The 10,567-nt window shown below is 45.3% G+C and overlaps 1 protein-coding gene across 1 annotated transcript; it reads left to right on the forward strand.

Annotated features, from left to right (window-relative positions):
- Positions 1 to 908: 908 nt before the first annotated feature.
- Positions 909 to 8,831, forward strand: Rfk (riboflavin kinase). The gene is made up of 4 exons (XM_028874890.2): positions 909 to 1,256; positions 2,210 to 2,361; positions 5,731 to 5,833; positions 6,838 to 8,831. The coding sequence occupies exons 1-4, from the start codon at positions 1,175 to 1,177 to the stop codon at positions 6,966 to 6,968; spliced, it is 468 nt and encodes a 155-aa protein (XP_028730723.1). The 5' UTR covers positions 909 to 1,174; the 3' UTR covers positions 6,969 to 8,831.
- Positions 8,832 to 10,567: the final 1,736 nt, after the last annotated feature.

Below are 10,567 nucleotides of genomic sequence, written 5' to 3' on the forward strand. Positions count from 1 at the left end.
ATGGCCTACACATCTGAGTACCTGCAAGCATTCCCTCCCCCTGCCCCCATTTTGGAGTGACATTGATGGATTCGGATTTGATTTTTACCTAAAGCACTGAACACACATAGAACCCTGAAGGGCAACTTCATTCTTGAGTAAAAGGGAGCCTTGGAAGGCTACCTAGATGTGATGGAAAGGATCATGATTTTTTTTTTTCCCGAGACAGGGTTTCTCTGTGTAACAGTCAGTCCTGGCTGTCCTGGCTTTCACTTTGCAGACCAGGCTGGCCTCGAACTCACAGAGATCCATGTTCTCTCTCTCTTTTTTTTTGAGACAGGGTTTCTCTGTGTAGTTTTGGTGCCTGTCCAGAATCTCGCTCTGTAGACCAGGCTAGCCTCAGAACTCACAGAGATCCACCTGGCTCTGCCTCCCAAGTGCTGGGATTAACGGCATGCGCCACCACCACATGGCTAGAGAAGAATGTTCTTAACATCAGCTAAACACTCTCAGAGTTACATACAAGTAAGAGAAAAGAAAGCAGATGCAAAGACCAGGTAGAATTTTATACAAATTTGTGGAGGAAAAATAGAACTGAAACTATTCCGTGAGCAACGCTTATTTCTGCATAGCTCAGTCTAAAAAAACTGAAAAGGAGGCAATTAGAGGCTGGGCCACGGGCAAGGGCGGGGCCACGGGCACGGGCGGGGCCACAACAGCGTGGGCGGGGCCTCAGCTTCAGGGGCTGGACCAGGGACGAAGTGGGGAGGGGTAGCGGCTGGAGCGGGGCCAAGACGACGTTGGGCGGGGCGAGTGCGCTGGGCGGGGCCTTAGCCACAGGGGCTGGACCAGGGACGAGAGGGGTCGCGGCCGCGACGAAGCGAGGACTCTGGGCGGGGCCGCAACGGCGGAGGCGGGGCTACCGCGGGGGGCAGCTACGGAAGCCGGGCAGGCTCGTCGCCTGGGCCGCAGACTTTGCGTTCACCGCGGTTGTCGTAGTTCCGGCTGAGCGTTCGCCGAGTTCTGGCGGCTGGAGGCTGCTCTGCCGGCAGGCAACGGTAAGCGGTGGGTGTCCCGCTCCGCCAGCCTAGCTCCTGCGGGATCCCCGGCTGGCCCGGGCCCGGGTGCCGCACTCACGGCGGCTCCGCCGCAGGCGCGGAGCGAGCAGCAGCCCGCATCCTCCGAGGTCGGCGTCATGAGGAGCCTGCCGTTCTTCTGCCGCGGTCAGGTGGTGCGCGGCTTCGGCCGCGGCTCCAAGCAGCTGGGCATCCCCACAGGTGAGCGCGTCGCGGGGCCCTGGAGCTCCGGGCCGTGGGCCAGGGGGTCGGGTAGTCGCACTCCTGCCGCTAAAAGCCGAGCTTGCGGGAGCCCGGTCCGGGAAGGTACTGCAGGTTGGATTGGCCGAACTCTCAAGCTGTTCAAAGTTCTATTCTCTTCAGATGTTACTGTGTAGTGATCAATGACAACACGGGTCGTTCTACGAGAGCCAACGTTTATTTGGTCTGACTACGTAAGTTTTAGTAGTCAAGACTTGACTGCCCGTCCTTAAAAGATGATGCCTGGGCTGTTTCTTGACCCATTGAATCAGTCTTTGAATTTGAGATTTGGGTTTGTGTATTTTGAAGCTAAGAATCTTTTGAAGTGACTCAGCCTGCTTAGCGTTACTAGAAAAGACCTGGGGCTTTCTGTTTTAATTCTAACAGGCTGGATTTCTCTGGCTGCCGCTGTCATAGCCTCCTGAGTGGGACTAGAGATATGGGTAATCTCCGATGAACCTCCCGTTTATTTTATGTTTTTCTTTCCACTTGGACATTTTCGTGTTTTTTGTTTGTTTTTCGAGACAGGGTTTCTCTGTGTAGTTTTGGTGCCTGTCCTGGATCTCGCTCTACAGACCAGGCTGGCCTGGAACTCAGAGATCCTCCTGGCTCTGCCTCCCAAGTGCTGGGATTAAAGGTACGAACCACCAACCACCCGGCTCGTGTAGTTTTGTTTTGTTTTTGTTTTTGTTTTTTTTTTTTGAGCTAGTCAGTCATACACTTGCCTTGTGTCTCATTCCTAACCTGTGTGCCTGAAGAGAAGAAATTCAAGCCAGAATATGGAGGACTGGATTGGAAGTCTTAGAAAAGATCCTGGAAGTCAGAGTGTAAAGATTCAGGCTAACCTTTTAATGTGATTTTAATCAGTATTTAATATGAAAATTGTAACTGAGTATCTTTTTATTTCTGTTTAGCCAATTTTCCTGAACAAGTAGTAGACAATCTTCCAGCTGATGTGTCCACTGGCATTTATTATGGTTGGGCCAGTGTCGGGAGTGGAGATGTCCATAAAATGGTGGTGAGCATAGGATGGAACCCATACTACAAGAATGTGAAAAAGTCCATGGTAAGAGTCACGTTTTGCTCTGTTAAATGCACACAGAACTCCTCAGCATACTTGAAGGGTTTAGAGTAAAGTATCAGACACGGTGGTACTTTACCCCTCAGGCTGAGAGTGAGGGGTCATGAGTTCAAGAAAGCCTGGGTGACCGGGTGTGGTGTCACACACCTTTAATCCCAGCTCTTGGGAGGTGGGGGGAGGCGGAAGGCAGACTGGTCTATGTCGTGAATTCCAGGGGAGCCAAGACTACATAGAGACCCTGTCTCAAAACAACAACAAAACAAAAAGACTAGCCTGGGCTGTGTGCTGTCCCACACTTCCACTTCATTCCTGCTGCACCCCCAAGCGTGTATTTACTTTTATCTGAGTGGATATTTTATTTTTCTACATGTTTTTGTTCTCTGTTTCCTTTGAACAGAGTCTGTCTCTCCATACAGGTATAAAGTTAGATCAGGTTTTTGTAATAATTCTCTACTAACCTCTCTGCTTTTTGGTTGACATGTGTAATCCATTAAATTAAATATCTTATTTTTAAGTCTGTGTCTGTATGGATACGCACCTGGCCTGGAACTCAAGATTCAGCCAACAGCCCCTGCCTCTCCAGTGCTGGGATGAAGGCATGCTCTATCATGCCCAGCTGTTTCGTTTAAGACGGGGTCTTCCTGTGTAGCCCAGATTGGTCTGGAACTCACCAGATAGCCCGGGACCCCAAAATACTCATGCCTCGGCCTTCTAAGTGTTAAGATTACAGGTGTGGGCCATAAAACAGGCTTACAAGTGAGGTTCTTTAAAAAGCATTTCATAAAATTGGTCTTTGCCACAGTATTTTATCAGAGTTTACTTGCTTGATTGCCTTTAGACAATTGCTTACTGAGTGTGCTTTAACTTCACTCCTGTTCTCTCTCTCTCTCTCTCTCTCTCTCTCTCTCTCTCTCTCTCTCTCTCTCTCTCTCTCTCTCTCTCTGTTTAACATCCCTGGGAATCATATCCGAGGCCATAGCATACTAGGCCAGTGTTCTGCTTAGCTACCCTCCTGGCCTCTCTCTCTAAGATCACCTGGAGGGCATAGTCCTTTTCCTTTTTTCTTTCTGCCCTACTTTTCCCCACAGCTTACATACTTGTTGGATTTGGGTTAATCTTTTGTAGATCAAATGAAAAAACAGTTAGTGGAAGAATTTTATTTTGAGGCACGGTCTTGCTATGTAACCCTGGCTGACCTTGAACTCTCAAGCCATCCTCTGTCTCTGACTCCTGAGTGCCAGGGTGCTAGGCCTATGCCAGCACACTGAATTTTTAGCTCTGAGGAGTAATAAGAGAGAAGTGTGTCACCGAGAATCACAGAGCTAAGTGCTGATGTAAGAGATCAGTGGTTCTCAACCTTGCTAATACTGCAACCTTTTGATACAGTTCCCCATGCTGTGGTGACCCCCAACCATAAAATTATTTTCGTTGCTGCTTTGTAGCTGTAATTTCTCTACTCTTAATGAATCGTAATGTAAATATTTTTGGAAATAGAGGGTTGCCAAGGGGGGTTCAACCCACAGGTTGAGAACTGCTTTTATAGACAGTAATGACCTTGAACTCCCTATGGGTTTGGGCTGTGCTGATTTTTTGGTGGGGTGATAATTGTTGGAGAGATAAGAATTGGTAAGAGGACACGCACATGCTTTTCCTTTCTTGGGGAGTGGAAGGAACAGGGAGGAGAGGCTGTAAGCATTATCAAGCCATTTCTGGACTGCCTAGAATTCTGATAGGAAACCTCAGTTATCCACTCTCAAGATGCTCATGCAGTTCAGGACAGGCTGTTTATTTTTAATATTGTTACTTGCCAGTAACAGCCATCCATGAAAGTCTTTGCCCTAATAAAATAGTGTTGTCCTATTAATTTTAGTATAGCTGAGGTCATCATTTTCCTTTATAGCTAGTGTTTTTAATAATCTAATTGGAGATCAAACTCAGGTCTTCTAGATTGATACCACCTTTACCCACTAAGCCATTACGACATTTGCCACACCTGTTTTTGAGAGAGGCTCTCTGTCGCTTAGTGTGATCTGACTCAGTAATGTTGCCTCAGCCCTGGAGTGCTGGAATTAACAGGAGCCATTGCCTGTCCTTGAACCCTTACCATGATGTCTGAATTTCCAAAGCTTTGGCCTATGTACCTCTTCCCCTACTGAGCCTGAGACCCTGCCCATGTCTAACAAGTCCTCACTGCTGAGCTGTATCCCACACCCGCCCCCTTTTGTTTTCTTTGGGATGGCTTCACTAAGTTGCCCAGGCTGGCCTTGCATTTGCTCTGTAGCCCAGGCCTAGGCAAGATCCTCACATCACAGCCTCCCAGGAAGCTGGAATTACAAGCCTGCACCACTTGTTTCTCCAGCTCTGTCTCCAAGATTTTCACCAATGCTTTTGGTGTTACCATATCAACTGTTAGAATAGCTCATTAGTTTTTCTGTTGCTCTTATTTTTAAGAGTCTTTTTGAAATGTGGATATAAAAGAGAATGTGTGCCAAGTCCTTCTCTCTAAATTGGGGAAACAGTGCAGCAGCTGAGGCTCCTCGTTAGCCATCTCAGGCTCTGAGCAGCCTGGAGGCACAGGCTTGCAATCTCAGTTCCCAGGAGGCAGAACCCAGAGGAGCTCACAGCTACCCTGGGCTGCAGCCAAGACTGCCTGGAAAGAGAGCAGCGTGGTAGTGGAGTGCTTACCCAGTGAATGAAAGGGGAAGGGAAAGAGGACCATGCCTGGAGAAAAAGAGGGTGAGCTGTAGGTTTTTATTTTTTAAAATTGGGTTTTCTCTGGGTGGAGGTAGGGCACGCCTTTAATCCCAGCACTCTGAGGCAAAGGCAGGTGGATCTCTGTGAGTTTGAGGCCAGCCAGAGCTGTAACATAGAGAAACCGTCTCTTGAAAAAACAACAAAAAATTATTTACTTATTGTTTGTTGTTGTTGTTTGTTTTTTTTTTTTTTTTTTTTGAGACAGGGTTTTTCTGTGTAGCCTTGGCTGTCCTGGAACTCTGTGTATAGACCAGGCTGGCTCAAACTCAGATTCACCTGCCTCTGTCTCCCAAGTGCTGGGATTAAAGGGATGACCACCACTGCCCAACCAAGTTCATTTATTTTATGCATATAAATGTTTTGCCTGCATGTATATAAGTGTACCATGTACTTGCCTAGTGTCAGAGGAGGCCAGAAGAGGAAGTTGGATCTCCTGGAAATTGAGTTACATACAGTTATGAGCCATCCTCTGAATCCTAGGAGTCAAGCCTGGGTCCTCTGGAAGAGGAGCTCCTGCTTTTAACTGGTTGTTGAGCCATCGCTACAGCGTCACCCCCCACCTCACACACCATGGTAATCTTTTCAACAATTTGTTTGTAGGAAACCCACATCATACATACCTTCAAAGAAGACTTCTATGGAGAAATTCTCAACGTGGCCATTGTTGGCTACCTCAGACCAGAAAAGAACTTTGATTCTTTAGGTAAGAATTTATAATAATCTTCACTACTGTTATGGCTGCTACTACATGATCATGATGACAGGACATATATTTGAGCATTTAATGCATGTTATGAACTATTATAAGTATCATATGCAAGTTAATCCCTTTGTCACCCACAGTAGCCATATGTGTTGTTGCTATGCCTATCTCATTGATAAGGAAATTGATACACAGAGATTAGGTAGTTTGCCTTAGTCTGTTTTCTGTTGGTCTGACTGAGTACCAGCTGTTTATTTGGTACGTAGTTCTGGAAGCTGGAGTCTGGAGTGGTCCAGGCTTGTGGGCAGTATCTGGTGAGGGCCTTCTTGCTGCCTCAGTGGGTGGGCATTGCAGGGTGGGACAGAAGAGGACTAGGAAGAGCTCGTTCTCTTCACAGCCACTCCCTGGGTACTCATAGCACCCAAGGCCCAGTTACTTTCCAGCGTTTCCACTTCCAAATACTTTCAGCCTTGGGGACTGTTCAGTACATGAATTCCAGGGCACACCCAAGTCATAGCAGTTAGCTAGCGAATGATGGCACCTGGCATCTGAGCCTGCAAGACTGGCCAGGCAGCAGGTGCTGGAAGTGTAAGAAAGAGTAATTAGGGGGGTGGAGAGATGGGTCAGAGGTTAAGAACACTTCCAGAGGACCGAGGTTCAATTCCCAGCACCCACATGGCAGGTCACAACTGTCTGTAACTCCAAGATCTGACACCTTCATACAGACATACATACAGGCAAAAAAACGCCAATACACATAAAATAACAACAAATATTAAAAAAAGAAACAGTAATTAGGAGATTTTGCCTGTTGGTATAGAGAATCTAACCCTGTGATGTGAAGCGTTTCTTTCCAAGAGAACACTTTATATTGCACTGACTTTCCCTAGAGAAAGACAGGGTGCTGACATTGGTGGAGCCCTGTCACTTGCCAGGGCTGTGGGGGAGGGGCTGAGCCAGAGTACTCACATGTATTACTAGCAGTTTTTCTTTTTTTCTTCCAGAGTCACTCATTTCAGCGATTCAAGGTGATATTGAAGAAGCTAAAAAGCAACTGGATTTACCAGAACATTTGAAACTCAAAGATGACAATTTCTTCAAAGTTTCTAAAGGCAAAATTATGAATGGCCACTGATGAAACTGTCCACTCACTGTGGTGTCTCTAGCTTGTGATACAGTCTCACCTTCATCATATTTTAGATCCAACCTTTGTCTGTAGCTATCAAGTGTTCTTCAGCTCTTAGCTCCATCATGTTCTGTAGTACTAAAAGATTCATTCAAAAATCAAGACTTTTTAAATGTAATATGTTGATTACAATGTAGCACTAGAAAGCTAGTGTCTTGTAGCGGAAATAAAGTCTGAGTGTCACTGGGGGAGTGAAGACTGGCTGCGGTTCTCGTAACCATGTGTGCTGGCGCTGCTGAGTGGGGCTGTTCCAGGAAATGCAACACGGACCTTACCGGGAGGAAAGTCTACAGTGTATTTTTATTATGTTGTGTATTAATATATTTTACAGACTGACAGACTTGTGAGCTTTGAGTCACTTCATTTGAGTGTCCCAGTGCCTGTGTGGAGCTACTTCAGCTTGAAGTGGCCCGATTGTCCCACATCAGGGAGTTCGCTTTTCTGCACAGTACTGAAGACTGCACAGGGCCTCATCAGCAGGAACAACACTGAATTAGACCCCAGCCCCCTTTTCTCTTTAAGTCATACAGTGTCTTGCTTTTGTGTTGTTAAATGCCTTTTTAAAAAGTAGATGGCCTTACTCTTTAAGGGTGTTTTTTTTTTTCCCCCTGAGGTTCATTTTTACCCCTATAAGTGATTGATGTTATTCACATTTGGAATATCCTACAGCCATGTGCTTCAGAGATTGCATGTGTGTGTACACCATTCCGTTCATTACCGTGTGAATGGTGGTCAGGTGCATATACGCATTGCATTTATAGGAGAAAACCCAACTTCATTTATAGGCTTCCTTGGGATTGAAATGAACACAACCGTGTGTGTGTGTGTGTGTGTGTGTGTGTAAAATTTTCTCTCCTTTTGAGACAGACTTCCATTATGTAGCTCCGGCTGGCTTTAGATGAGTCCTAGAGATCCATCTTTCTCTGCACTGGGATTAAAGGAATGTACCACAAAGCTTGGTTATAACAGTTGCCTAAAAGAACACAAAATATTTGTCTTCTCCTTAGGTAACTAATAATTAAATGATGACGTAGAAGTATTTTTTACAAAGTGTGGTCCTATGTTTTCAAAGTAAATTATGTCTGTGTAGCTCTGTATGAACAGCTACTTAAGTATAATTTAATGCTCACCAAAAGAGTCCTTGTAGTTTCAGAAATGGAGAAGGTTTAGCTAAATATCTTCATATCTCCCGGTTTCCCTTTTATTCTATCTTGTGGTGGCTTGAGTTCTTTAAAGTTGGATTACAGATCATTTTGTGCCCATCAGCACTTGAATCATTTTTTGCTATATGGCAACAGATTTGCTGGTGGGAAGGGTACGCATTGAAGTATGAAGGCAGTCACCACACACATGTGGTGCATGCAAATGGGTTGTGGTGAGAGATGGAACTCACTCAGCCTTAGGAATACTAGGCAAGTGCTCTACCACTGAGCTACATCCCTAGCCTTGAAAATGGAATTTTTGATGTTGAAATTCTATACTTAAAAGAAGCCTTAATTATCAGTGGATTTATGAAGCAAAGTGAAAAACAAACATGGAAAGTACAAGAATACATTTGTGTTTTTTTTTTAGTAATACTAGCTCACTGTTATGTTTCATTAAGTGTATGAAAGTTCATTGCTAATGTCATCTCACATTTTGTTAAACAGTCGTTGCTTTGGGATTATACAGTATGTGGTTTAGAGGTTAGTCAATTCTCTGGACTTCTGTATTGTTGCTGTATTATAAGAAATTATAGTACCATTTTGATTCGTCTGAATGTTTTTAGGCCTTGGAATAAATTTTGACTACGTGTTACTTTTTTCCTCTTCATCAGCTTCAGTCTTATCTGTTTCAAATTTTCTAGCTGGTTGTTACTTTAAGATGTGTTTATGATCCTGAGTAGATCAAGTAGTGGTGCCTGCATGACTGAGAGCCTGGCCTTCAAGGATTGCCCCCCCACAGCCCCTTCTCCCCCCCCCCCTTTTTTTTGAAACAATCCCTGACTGGCCTTGAATGTACAGAGATCTTGAATGTAGAGATCTGCCTGTCTCTACTTTGGGTGATGGGATTAAAAGTGTGCATCAAACCTGGCCAAGATTCCCCCTCCTCTTTAATGCCTGTAGCATTAGGAGTTAACCAGAAAAGTTTAAATCTGACTCCCTTCTGTAATCCTCAGACAGTTCTGTAACATGGTTGTGCCACCAACCACACATTGATGCGAGGCATTCTTGCCTGTTTGCTACATACAAATCCATTTCAGCACTCACCTCTTCTGGGATGACTTAGCAGCTTGTCACTTATGTGACAGGGATGTGGAAGGACCAGTAGCTTGCAAGTTAAGAGGACAGTTTTGCTTTCCTGATGAAATTTCTGTCGTTTTCCTATTCCCCCTTGGAGCAGATGGGAGACCAATGGAGGAGAATCAGTTTCACCTTTAGAGACTGAGCTATGACAGATCAGTGCTGCCAAAGGAGATGCCATCATAAGGACGAGTCAGAAACATGGAGAACAGGTTTTCCATAGATGACAGGTAGTCTTAGAACTTTTTCAATGACTAATGAATATAGAGAAATAAGAAGGGCAGCATAGCCATGCTGTATAACAACTGGGGAAAGCCAGGAATGGCAGCATGTTCCTGGAGCTTTCGCACCGGGGAGGCTGAAACAAGGTCACTTCAGCCCAGAAGTTTGAGGAGACCAGCCTGATGAGCATAGTAAGACCCTCATCTTAGAAAGGGAAGTGGGGGTGGGTGAGTAGTGTATAGTGTAGTGGTAGGGGCTGAACTTCACAGTGTGAGGTCCTGGCTTCAATCCCAGCACCAAATCCAACACAATAACAAAGTTAATTGTGTACTTGGACAGTGTTCAGGAAGTTGGGAAACAGGATGAACTTTTGAGTTGGCTTTTTGTTCTTTGTTTTGCTTTTGTTCTTGTTACAGAATTTTACTATGTGTATAGTCCAGGCTTACTTGAAATTCACTGAGGTCATTCTGCCTCAGCCTCCCAAGTCCTGGGATTATGTGTGCTCTACTACAGTAGTAAATATGCAGTTGTGCTACAGGTCAAACCCCAAGTCACATGCATGCTTGACAAGCAGTCCACCGATTGAGCTACATCCCCAGCCTCTTGAACCCTTAATCTCCCAGGAAATTCTGGAGAAATGGCTCCAAATGACAAAGAAAAACCTTACATGTTATTTCTCTCTAGTATGGTCTTCAGATAGGGTCTGTGGTGGTTTGAATAGGAATGGCCCTCATAGACTTGTGTGTTTGAATGCTTGGTCATAGGGAGTGGCACTATTAGGAGGTGTGGCCTTGTTATAGTAGGCATGGCTTTGTTAGAGGACGTGTATCACTGTGGGGGTGGGCCTTGAGGTCTCATAGGCTTAAGCTATGCCCAGTATGGAATAAATAGTTCACTTCCTGTTGCCTGCAGATCAAAACAGAACTCTCAGCTCCTTCTCCAGCACCATGTCTGCCTGCACACCACCATGCTTCTCACCATGACAATAATGGACTAAACCTCTGAAACTCTAAGCCAGCCCCAATTAAATGTTTCCCTTTATAA

This window comes from Peromyscus leucopus, chromosome 1, assembly GCF_004664715.2.
Source record: "Peromyscus leucopus breed LL Stock chromosome 1, UCI_PerLeu_2.1, whole genome shotgun sequence".
Taxonomy (NCBI): domain Eukaryota; kingdom Metazoa; phylum Chordata; class Mammalia; order Rodentia; family Cricetidae; genus Peromyscus; species Peromyscus leucopus.